This window comes from Epinephelus lanceolatus, chromosome 16, assembly GCF_041903045.1.
Source record: "Epinephelus lanceolatus isolate andai-2023 chromosome 16, ASM4190304v1, whole genome shotgun sequence".
Taxonomy (NCBI): domain Eukaryota; kingdom Metazoa; phylum Chordata; class Actinopteri; order Perciformes; family Serranidae; genus Epinephelus; species Epinephelus lanceolatus.
In genome coordinates, this window is record NC_135749.1 from 36,167,390 (window position 1) to 36,180,465 (window position 13,076).

Genomic DNA, 13,076 nt, shown 5'->3' on the forward strand with positions numbered 1-13,076 from the left:
GTGTATTTGTAGTGTATGTTTGTTATGTAATGCAGTTTTGTTTTTTGTGTATTTGTGTTTGAGGACCCCCTTGAAAATAAGATGCTACATCTCAAGGGGCTAGCCTTTCAATAAATTCAAATCAAAATCGAATTCAAATTTAAATTCATCTTAACAAAGGGTGAGTAACTGATATTTAAATAGTCATTTCATGTGTGAAGTGTTCCCTTAAGGGGAAAACCATGAAGCATTCTTTGAAAACAGATTTTATTTTTACGTATATGGTTTGTTTTCATAAGAAGAAAGTGTCATAAGAAAATGACAGACAATAGTGATAACAGAGGTAAGTGTTTAGGCTGGTAAGGAGGATGGTTCACGTGGTGTTCACAGTTGTTCAGGTATAAGCTGTATTTCTAACTCTTGGTTATATGAGAGCACTAAGCAGAGGTGTGATGTTGGACTTGGTGCTGCAGCTCACCTGCTGGTTTCCAATCAGCTTCCTGCAGCTTGCAGCTCCAACATGCTTTAGTGTTCATCTTCCTGCTCAGCTCCAGTTTAATTAGACCTCAGAGTCCAGTCACATCACCTGCTGAGCAACACACTCACCAAATACACAATAACAACAACAACAACAGTAACGGTTGTACTTCAGTTTTATTGTTCTGAGAAAATCAATACCAAGTAATAAAATAAATTACTTCCTTGATTTTATTTTTTTGAACATATCCTGGTCAGAGGTGTAGAGGGAAATACTGCGGTCGGTTTGTACTCCTCACTGACCTGTAGGCCTCAGAAACACTTAACTCAGAGGGTTTCCAAGATATCTGAAAAAGTTTAATGTGCTTGAATTTTGGGAAAATTAGTTTGCTCTGAAAGAGAAAAAAATGATGTCCACAGGTGATTAAACAAAGCAGACCATTTTCCAAATAAGTGGACCTTCCTTTATATAACTGATCTCCAGCAATTTAAACACATTTAATAAATCAAACTCAGATCTTCAGTTTTTTGCATAAAATATGGAAAATTAACAGAGAGCCAAAGAGTCTTGTCCTCGAACAGATGGCATCCAGTTTAACTTAAATTAGCTAAATAATAAATGTTAAAAAATGAAGGCAGATCAATTCAAACACAAAACCAAAAAATGAGGAAAAACAGATTGTCAGTCTTTAAAAATCAAATTCATTTTTCACTCCTAATCTCTCTTTAATTGTCTTTCTATAGACAACATGAAAAACAGCTCCTGTCAGTTACAACGGCATCCAGAAACCTGAAAACTGAACCAAAATACATTTACTTAAAAATATAATAACTCTCTTACATCAGCTGTTACTGTTTTTACAACTTATTTCTTTTCACCAACCTTCTGAAATACAGAGCCAACATTAGTCTGAGCTTAATACTGTAACAATAATTGCATATGACTCCACTCACCTAACACTCTGAAGGAAAAACTAAAAAAATGATCTTTATATGTAACAGTGAAATGTGTCTGTGGCTCTATGAGATTAAAAATATCATACATCATACGATAAATGGAAAACAAAAACATGCAAAACTTTACATAAATAAATGTTTGGGTTCTTTTTTTTTTTTTGTAAAGGGGGAAAGATAAAGATAAAACATTATTTATCCCAAGGGAAACTACCTGTAGCATTTGGGAGCCTTTAAAACAAACAAATGGCAGTCAAAGATTAGATATAAGATGCAGGTTTGGACTCAACTGGGGTTTTAGCAGTTTATGAAGATAAGGCGTAATTAATTCACTTCCTCTCCCCTCATCTGGGGTGTTCTAGGTTTAATCATCCTCATGAAAGCTCATTTTGTCATATTGTTTGTTGATGGAGAGAAAATATAATCTTTATATTGTGCTTTACTGTAGCTGGCTGAGTGGCCGCAGATATTTAATGTAAGCAACAGTTGTGCTAAGACGCTAACATTACCTGTTCTTACCCTGGAGGTAAAGTGTGTGACTTACTTATTTTAGTATTTTAGAAACAAAATGGGAAATGATTACTTATCTTGTGTAGGGCTGAGAGTGTAAATTACATTTTGTACATTTTTTTGTTTTTTGTGTGTTTACCTGTTCAGGAAGTACAGATGTGTCGCAAGCATGTAAATCTGGTGCAAAGCATCTCTTTTTTTTGTTCACAGCTATCTCTGTATTGTCCCTGACAAACACATTAAACTACTTAAAAACAGGGCTTACCAGTTAAAAGAATACTACACCAACAAAATGACCATTTGTGTACCAGTTACTCACCACGTCTTTGCTTTTTTGCCTCCGCAATGAATGGAGAAACAAAAAAAGGGGAACATTCTTTATATGGCTCCCCCTTAATTGTTGACCAGAAAGGACATTAGTCGCAGAAAAAAACAAGAAAACAAACAAATGTGAAACTCTTTTAGGAGCTGCGCTTTGTTAAAATAAATCAAAACCTATATGAGTGGACCATGTGGGAATTTCATTTGAAAGGACAGACACAGGAAGTGGCCACGTTCAGCAGTCAGACAGGAGTCATGTTAATTTCCAGGGCTGGTACCTGCAGTTATTCCACAGGCTAGTTAATAACATGTCAGGCAGGAAATCCAAAGTGTGGGATCATTTTGAGAAGGTGAAGGATGAACCCAAGGTGATATGTAAACTCATTGTCATTGGTCGACTACAAACATGACGTATCATCTGAAACATGGAAGTAGCTACATGCCCATTAGCCACTTAGCACATTCATTACTGCTTTGCAGACAGCGTCATTAACAGGCGGCTCGCTCAGTGTGTGACGTGCACGTGTAGATAAAATATAGGCCTATATTAATGAAGGTTCATTGGTAAGGTTTTGTATTTCTCTGTGATGTAGCACAGTGTTAACAGTGTTACTGATACTATTCTTTCTCAGACCTTCAACTCAAACCATTGTGTTGCCCCGCCCAAAATATATAGTTTATTAACTAAATTTATATCTTAAATATGCAGGCAGCTAGTTGACTAATGCCCCTTAATGATGACTATTGGTCAACTAGGAAAAGTCTTTGTCGGGGGCAGCCCTGATTCTTTATGAACTGAAGTAATCAGGGATGACATTCAACAACAACACAATATCATAACTCTTACACAATGATGCAATATAATCCATGTCTCATTTATCCAACTGTATTCTCAGCACTTCGCAAACACATGCAATTCTGTGAAGACGTTACAACATAAAACACTTCTGCCTACGAGTAGCTTGAGCAAACGCAGGTGCAAGGTGTGCTTCCTGTCTGTGCGTGAGACAGTTGGTAGTGATGTGCTTTCAATCATAATGTTTTAGTGAAAATGCATGTGTTTGTGAAGTACTGAGAATACAACTGAATAAATGAGACTTGGATTATACTGCACTACTATTGAGCTGTGTGAGAGTTTGAAAAGGGGTGTTTTAACATAGTTTTGTTTTTGTTAAATGTCGACCCATTTACTTCAATTCATGAAGGATGGTCTTCTTTTATGTTTTCTCCGTTTACCGTGGAGGCATGCGAGAAAAATGTATTTTTCATGAATTCAATATAACATGTGGTGAGCAACTGATACAAATGGTCATTTTGTGGGTGACGTATTCTTCTAAATATCCTCCTGAGACCCTGTATCCTCATATGAGGACATCACATTTTGGGTTTACTTAACCTTACACTTTATTCTACTGAACTTACACCTGTTGTCCTCATTTGTGGACACTTTTTGTGCCATCTAGTGGTAGTAAGACCACAATACACTAATCCATGTAAAAACAAGATGGCAGCCATCTCTGCCAAGTCAATATGCAGCCGATCCCTACACAAAAGTGGACAAGATCCAAAACCTGATCACATTTTATGGTTGAAACTTGTTTATTTATGATTAATACTGTTCATAGTTTGACATGGCAACAAATGTGACAAATTTTAGCAACAGTAACAAAATAAGACACTGTTAATTGGAAAGGAATAGTTTGAGGACACTGGGACTTAATTATCGTTGACAATGTTTAGTTTTTTTATACTTATCGGGTCCTACTGATCCCTGATAGCTAGGAGAAATTAAAAAAGCACACCAAACAAAAGTTCGGGTCTCAGGAGGATAAACCTTGGATGACAGGTGCCCTAACTGTTGGACTCTGACGTTGTCATGTCATGTCATGTCATGTCATGTCATGTCACGTTGTCAAGTAATTAACCTAAAGTTCACACTTATAAGCACATATAAAGTCTCATCACTTTGAAACACTGTAAACCTTTCATGCTGTTCACAGCAGTAATCTCACAGGTGGTTTGTGTTTATCTTATGTCTGACTTGCAGCCACTGTAATACTGCTGTGCTTGCACATGATGTTATCTGAGACCTCTGCAGTCCAAAAATTAAAAGGTTGTGATACAACATTAAAGATGTCGAAACATGAAGAGTGACAGTGTTGCTTGATAAGTTGCTGCACATGTCTAAATGTTGTGGTGTGTTTGTATTTCTGCATTTTGAAATTTGTTCCAGATGATTAGGAGGCACTTAACCAACCAGGATAATAACAAACAGCAGAAGTGAAACCTGAAAACAGGGCCGGCTACTTTTCTCCAATCAATCTGTTGACAAAATATCTGAGAAACTTTTATCACCGAAACAGTTAACCTGTTAAAAGAGAGATGCTGTGGGACAGTGAAATACAAAATCCAGTTAAGCTGAATCCATTTTAAGATGACTGTCTCAACTGAGACAAAAATGACAAAAACAAATTAAACAACATAAACTTTTTTGAAGTTAATTCAATAGCATAGATGAGTTAAAATAGTCCCAACCTGATAGCCCCACCCCATCCCCTCTACAATGTCCATAAGAAATCCTCTACATCAGGCACTTGTTGATTAGTCCGTAACCGCCCAATCGGAAACAGCGAGCGGCCCTCCGTCCTCCAATCACCTTCTCTCATTTAATTAGTCCAGGCAGCGCCTTCGCTCCTTTCTTTAGTCTCCTCTTCGGCCCGACTATCTCTTCGTCTTTCTTCAGGCTCCGGGCGCTGCGGTGGATGCCAGGGGAACTCAGCTCGATGTTGTCCAACGCTGGGTCGTCAGGCGCCACGGGCCGCGGTGCTGGATAATTGGGCTCGTAGTAGCGGTAGGGATCATCCTCCTCAACCTCGCCGTAGTTCTGGAAGACGGTGGACGGCAATTGGACTGGGGGGATAGCGTCGCGGTCAATGACATCTTCACCCTCTGTGTTGCCAACCAACCAGGCAGCGAGCCAGCCAGTATGCCAGTCAGACAGGCAGAAAGTCAGTGAGAGCCCAAAACAAAGATGGTCGACCCCCCGCCACCACAGGAAGCAAAGTTTTGGATTGGTTTGTTGGGGTGTGATTGGGTTAGTGAGACAGGAAGAGGGGGCGGGATGGGAAGGAAGGAGCAAGAGACACAGAGGGACAAGGGTTACCTAGAGTTACCAAGGGTTACCAAGGGTTATTGAGTCAGGGTTACCAAGGCAGAGTTAAAGGGAAGGATACATTTAGGATTACAACTGCAAATTAAAATAAGCAAAGAAGTTTGAGTTCAATGTGAGAAGTTTTGTGCAAATGTCTCGTAGTTTCATCGGGCATTCATTAGATTTGTTATGTTTTAATTCACATTCAAATTGTCACAATTTAACTTTTTAAGTGGTATTTTTCAAATTTAAGGTATCTAGATACTTAAGGTTAAAATAACGTGCAAAATTTCTATTGATAAGTTGTCATGCATATGAGCTTTTAGGACCTCATATGATTTTTTTTTGTGTGTTATGGGAGTTTACATTAAGTTAGTGAAGCCTGTGGTTTAAAAAAGAGGCAATGGATGATCGTAATCTAGAAGAAAAAGTCAGGAGAGGACGATCGTGTCAGTGGGAGTTCATGGTACAACATCTGGGCTCAGTTCTGTTACGCCAATTTAAGAATACATCAGGTGACATTCTGTAGTTTCTTCTTCTCAATAAATCACATGCAAAGACTAAAACCAAGTGAATGTATCTACTAACAAGTATTGTGTGTGTATCAAAGTCTGATATATCTTCCTCCTCTGCGCCATACAGCTCCACTGTTGTCCAAAACTATTAAAACGCATCAGTGAGCCCCACTGTAGCACTGGGTGACATGTTTTTTCATTACCATCAACACACACACGGCAGTTTATTTTGACTTAATCCCACATACGCCCAATGTGAATTAATGTGCTGCTGAAAATAATCCCCAATTGAAAAAGTGCATTTAGTGGTGGGCAGGTGTGTCTGTGGGCATATGGGTGTGCAACAGAGAGTGTAAGGAATGCATGACAGTTGTGTCACAAAGAATACTTGAATCTCATTTAATTATTCAGTCCCTCTAGAAAATCGCAATCTTGCGATCGCAATAATTAATGCAAATTCAACGAAAGTCCGCAATATTTGTGGGGGCTTGCAATATTTCAAAAGTTCCGCAATCTTTCCGCATTTTGCGGAAATGCGACGTCATCAGATGCGTCATCAAATGCGCTAATGGCACCACAGTATGGAGAAATGCTCTGTATTGATATAAGAATTTGCACTGTTTAAATGCATACAATATGTGTTGAATTTATTAAAATGTTATGTTGACATTAGATGTATCTTACATGTTGTTTTACAGTCACATTGTCTGGTTTGAGAGCTACAATATTCACTCAGGATTTTTTGCAACATTATTGGAGTCCATGTTTTGAAACGAATTAAATAAACTAAAGAAGAGAACTATAAAAAAAAAAAAAAACATTTGCAGCTATTTTTGTAATATTCAGTATGATTATTATAGCAAGTGATTACATGACTTTTTTTTGGAGGTAGTAATTTAAAAAAAAAATCACATTGTTTTTCTCCTTTTGTCATTAGCCGCAATTTTTGTCATTTGCCACAATTTCCCGCAAAAAAAAAAAAAAAAAAAAAAAAAAATCACATAAAATTGCAGCAATTTTTATCACAATTTTTGACAAAATTCAAGGGTTTGTGGGCACAAATTCAAGGTTTTTTTTGCCAGAGATCCTGGAGGGACTGTTAATTGTCTTTCCTGACTCCCTTACAGACAAGAAATAACAAAAAGTCAGAAATTATTACCAAATTATTGGTATTGGTCTTTTGACTGGATTTGTTTACAATAAGGAAAATATACAATAATACTGGCCTTATCTTTTAAAGGGTAAATAAACCTGGACCCTATTATCCTATGTTTTTGTGTCTAAGTGACTAATGGAAACAACAATTTTTTAAATCGGTTCAGTACTGAGCGAGAGCGCTGCAATGTAAACTTCCATCCATGTCCGTCCACTAAAAGTGTTTGTTTTTGCCACTGACATGCTCAGATGAAAGGATCCCTACACAGATAGACCTTTTCTGCTGAAGCATAAGATCTTTTTTTGTTTAACCAGAAACAGCCCCGAAATTTGACCAGACTCCATTTGCATAAACTGTAATTTTAGCGTGTATAGACACTTTTACTGTTAGGAAACAGTATGATGTTTTCTGGTGGGCGGGGCTAAGCTGGAGGCAAAACAATTCTCCATGGACATTAGCCAGTGCTACTATGCCAATCTTACAAAGGAGGACGACACTTGAACAGTTCCTCCAGTTTGTTTTGCTATCGAAGCTAACGTTAACTCATACGCTAAAAAGTTAGCATCATGGAGTAATCCAATATTCCTCTTAATAGCTCCCCAATTTCTGATGAGGTGGACAAGATAACCCTTAATACACATAACGTTATTCATCCCTACAACAGGAAATACTTTTTCCCTAACCTGATATGAAGTGTGCGCTGCACATGTGAGCATTTTGGATGATCGCCTCCATCCAGTCCTTTCATCTTATCACATTTACCCATAGTTGTCTTTGTTTTTGTTGATGGACATTGGCGGCTGGTGTGTGATAAAATTTAAGTTTTGAGCCATGACTCTTTCCGTTCTGGCTCCCAATACCACAACAAGACAACATTTTAAGACTCCTATGTAGCCGACAGCCCCATGTGGAAGAGTCATGTTTTGCCTCCAGCTAATAAACTGACATCACTGTGACGTCAGCCCTAAAAGAGTCCATAGAGCCAGCATATTTTAACGTCTAACTGGGTGAATTAGGGGGTTAATTTTAACCTAACCAGAGTCTGTGATTGTTGAAACAGTGGAAAGATGAACTGAGGTGTTTTTTGTGGGCACTTTTTAGTTTCTGTTGACTTTGAATTTAGTATGTTTTATGATTAGAAAATTACCGACTTTTTAAAATGGAGTCTGATGAGTTTCATGATGCAATTTCTTGGCTGTTTCTCTTAAACAAAAAGGTCTTTCTCTGAACGGATCCTTTCCATAATGCTGTCACACACTTAAATAACAAGCTGAGCCTGTCTGTGATGAAAACAAGAACTTTTCATGGATGTACACTGACAGGGCGAACATGAGTGTTTACATTGCAGTCTGTTTCATTGCTGCTGACTGCAGTACTTTTGCTCAATACTGGATGGATTTCAAAAATTGCTGGTCCAATTAGTCAGGTGGTGGTTTATCTTTAAAAGAAAAAAAAAGATGAACGATTATGATGATAATATGAATGTTCACGGGCTGAGAGAAGCCTACAAAAGCATGATCTGTTTAAGCACCTATTAGAAAAGAGCTTTAACAGGAATACTTTTTGTTATTATCTCTTTCATAACATATTTTTCATTTCATTTTGGTGTAACTGGATTCATTTTAGTCCCTGTAAACCACCTTCTAACTGTCTTATCTTCTAAGATGGTACAACATTATGTGTAGGTAAAGAGAGTCAGGGTCGAAGCTGGTCAGCTGATGCAGTGACACCACTTCCATCACCTGCTGTATTTTGCAGCCTCTTCAGCAGTTAAAGCTACTAAAAGCTGCTTTTGTGATTTGCAGAGTTTGTGAGAGTGACTCAGTTGTCACTGAAATACTGTGCTGAGGGTTATGACGAGGAAAAAATTGTAAAACAAAGTGATGATAGACAGACAAACAAACCAACAGATGGAGAGACACAAAAACAAAGACATAGGAATGATTACAACATGCAGACGTTACTCACATGACGACCCTGCAGGCTGCGAGCTGTACAGCACCTTTAAGGCTGCTGTGTCACCTTTAACCTCAACACACATTAAGGGTTAACACAATCATGCATGTAAAGACGGGTAAAGATGGCTCATGTTGGGTTTTCTTTCAGAATTTATTATACCTATCAACCTATACCTATACCTATACTTATACCTATCAACCTATACCTATTTATATTGTTAAAAAAGGCATGTATTCTGATTTGAGTATGTGATGCAACCTTCGTTCAAAATCTTTGGGGAGTTTATAAACTATACATTTTTGGAAAGTTCAGAGTCTGACAAACCCAAAAACCAATGTTTCCATTTTGGACTTTCAAAATGGTGACCACCCATTACCTGTTTTTAGCTGGATCCCTAATGATAAATCAAATGGGTTCTGAGTTTATAAGTTAATTACATATTTTTCAAGCCAAAGAAAGGAATGGGACAATTTCCAACACATTAAGAATTGAATCTGATGCTGCGTCTGCCTATAATGTGTGTTGTATTAGGCAAATAATTGCTGTATCTCTTGTTAATACTACATTTGGCAACTAGCTAGGTAGTGTTAGCAGCTGGCTTTAGTAAAACAACAGCAAAGATTACCTCAGTAGCTAGCGTTAGCCACTGGTTGACATACCCAGCTAATGTCAAGTACAATAAGTTATTTAGCAGTTGTCAGATGAGAACTCGCTTGACAGCTAAGACATAGGCACAGATAGGCGTCATTCAGCCAGGTGACTCTTTCTATTGATCTGACAGAGCAGAAGACTCTCTGGTGAGAGAAAGAGAGGAGGTGTGCTTAATGGTAAATAAGGACTGGTGTGACAATATGAATGTGAGGTGCTGTTCTGTTCCTGCTCATCCTGCACCACAAAGAGAATAAACACTCTGGATCACGGCCATACGCCATTCAGAGGTGATTGCAAAGCAGCACTGCCTGTGTACAGGAGGAGCCAGGAGGGGTTCAGTACTTACTTCAGTGACTATGAGGTGAAAGAATTGGTCATAATCTGTACTCATGTTCACTTTTCCCATTGGAGTGAAAAGTATGAATATCTGAATGCTGAATATCTGGAGTGCGTCTGAATTGCATTGGTGACTTCTTGCTTCAAATTTGAACAGTTAATGTTCGAGCACCAATTTTGTGGTGTGTGAGTGTGGAGCCAACACTGATTTGCATCTTATCTGGGCCCTCTGGTGGGGAGATCCCAAAAATATTTTAAATGATTTTAAATTAGTGGCAAATCAGGGCTTAAGTCATGTAGAGTTAACTAGGCATAACGCAACATGGTTCAAGATCGTTCTTAAAGCTGAGGATGACATCGTTGAAGCTCTGAGGATGCTTTCAGATAATTAAAGAGTAATGGAAGAACAACAGAAACACTTGACTAGGTTTGTGCGTGCTTCCTTTTACTCAAAAGGAATCGCAATAAGAAACATTCCAGAGCTGAGATGGCACATTTTGACAAATATAAGGCAGATAGTTACAAGCCACCACCTACAGAGGATGCGCTGAAGCAGCTTATTGATAGGGGAGCTACATGTGCAAGCTTGAGTTTGGTGCCAGGAAGCATTCAGCAGCAAGTAGCTTTGAATCCTCTGCAAAAAGGCCACTACATGGATGATAAAGGCCAGTTGAGACCCACTACCCCTGATGTACTACCAGCTCCTCAGGCCATCATTGAAATGGTGAGATGCCACTGCAAAGGAGATCGTTCAACACTAAGATGTCCCTGTAGGTCAAAAGACTTACAATGCACTGACCTTTGCTTTTGGAGAAAACAATGTGAGAACGATGAGGACTAAAGATCTAAAAACCAGGATTAAGATGAAAGTGATACTGAAGATGAAGACTGACAATTTAAGTTTACAGGCAATCACTAAAACTATAATGTGATTGTATGCTGCCACGCACCAGTCAAGTTTCTCTTACAGTTTCCATCCATGTCTGTGAAAACATGGACGCTTCACACACAGAAGATCTATTCAATCAGCACAGTTTCAAGATTAGAGTCACCAATTCAGTATCTGACCAAATATCTTTCCATCTGTGCCTGAGATATGATGCTGAATAATGGACAGAAAAGTGTGTTATGCAGATCATTATGATGTCACAATGAAGTTGACCTTTGAACTTTTGGAACCAGGAAGTACGAGCACATTAGTCCTGTGCTCAGGTCTCTACACTGGCTTCCTGTGGCTCAGAGAATAGACTTTAAAGCAGCTCTGCTTGTGTACAAGTCTCTCCACGGCATAGCATCAAAGTACATCTCTGACATGTTAGTGCCATATGAACCATCTCGGACTCTAAGGACCTCAGGGACCGGCCTCCTGCAGGTGCCCAGAGTCAGGACTAAACATGGGGAATCAGGATTCCAGTTTTATGCAGCTAAAATCTGGAACAGTCTTTCTGAAGATGTGAGACAGGCCTCTACTCTGACTATGTTCAAATCTAGGCTCAAAACAGCTCTATTTCACTGTGCATATGACTGAAAGGATCTTATCTGCACTCTTCTCTTTTAAAGTTCATTTTATAATGATTATTTATGTTTTTATTTTGTATTGTGATTTTAATGCATTTTCTTGTTCTGTAAAGCATTTTGAACTACTTTGTGTACGAATTGTGCTCTACAAATAAACTTGCTTTGCCTTGCCTTGCCTTGCCTTTTGGATATAAAATGATATCACCTCATCATTTTATCCTATTAGACATTTGTGTGAAATGTTAGTGCATGAATTCTTGAGTTATGGCCAAAAACATGTTTTATGAGGTCAAAGTGACCTTGACCTTTGACCTTCAACCACCAAATTTAATTAATTAATGTCCATGTGACTGTTCTTAGCTTATGTGAACATCTGAATAAATAAAATGTATGTTCAGCCATCGAAAGTAAACACCAGCATAGCTTGGAACCTTATTTTTTTTAATAAAGTGTTTTGAACATTCACTATTTTTAAAATCCAAAATGGCCACCATGGAAACATTTATCTTCATATTTCTCATGTTCTAACGATTCCAAAAAGATATAGTTTATCAACTCCCCAAAAGTTTTGAACGAAAATACACAAGGAACTGGATTAAATACAAAAGCTGCCAGCAGCAACTTTTATGTGAAATTTGGGAAGTAATATTTTGCTCTTGTAATGAGCCCTGGTGTATTTAATAGTGATATATGAAAAAGAAAACCCAGCATGCAGCATCTTTTCAGTGAACTGATTTAACCCAAACTCTGCTGAGTGATTTAACAGAAAAATCTCAGCTGCAAAGTGTTAAGATGCAGAATTCAGTCAGTGATCTGGTTACCTTGTGGTCACCCTTTGCTCATACGTGCAGGGGACCGTGCAGTTTCAAGCTTAAAGGGCTGCTTCACCCAATTCACAGTCAACACATTTTCTCATTTTCTCCCTTACAGTGTTTGTTTTATTTGCTGAGGTTTTGAGACCCAGCAAAATGAAAATAATTTAGGGGTTTTTTTTGTTTTTTTTTTCTGATAGATGCTTCCATATTTATCTTTTTAATGATTTGGGTGAAGTGACTCTTTAGGCATCTTTGAGGTAGGTAGGTATTTCAAAATAAGACAACTGCACAACTGAATTTCACATGCATTTCAGACACGTAGCCTGAACACGAGCAGAATTCTGTATCCTGACAGTGACTGTATTTCAAGGTCTTCAAATACACAGCACAGAGTAGGACGGATGACCTCAGCCACATGCAGCCTGTTTAACTCTGTGGCAGCTTTTCAACATGAAAAGGAACCGACTGAATTAAACGTTTCACTTCACAACCTTCAATCCAAAAGACATTCTCTGCATTGAAAAAAGCTTTTCATGCTCAGTTTCACAGTTTACAACATCCACATTTAACCAAGCTGATGGGTTTTAAGTAAGATACTTTGTGTTGATTATTATGCGTCAGTATTAGATACAGTAGAAGCAAGTTGTGTAGACTAAATGTGTAATTTAGATTTCTTGTTGCAATGCCAGCCCCCACACTCTGTGGCTGTAACTACACAGCAGTCACAGTGAAGG

At 38.3% G+C, this 13,076-nt stretch overlaps 1 protein-coding gene across 6 annotated transcripts in view; it reads right to left on the bottom strand.

Moving 5' to 3' along the window:
• Nucleotides 1-614: 614 nt before the first annotated feature.
• col14a1b (collagen, type XIV, alpha 1b) overlaps nt 615-13,076 on the bottom strand; it is a 320,908-nt gene continuing 308,446 nt past the window's right edge. For 2 of the 6 annotated variants that reach the window (XM_033637162.2, XM_078176041.1), the window contains one exon: nt 615-5,190. In XM_033637162.2, coding sequence (XP_033493053.2) covers nt 4,904-5,190 — 287 coding nt within the window. In that variant the 3' untranslated portion in view covers nt 615-4,903. Of the gene's footprint in view, nt 5,191-5,324; nt 5,811-6,214; nt 8,908-13,076 lie in introns of those variants that run through there. The other 4 variants (XR_013493638.1, XM_033637164.2, XM_033637166.2 and 1 more) reach the window with 4 other exon arrangements.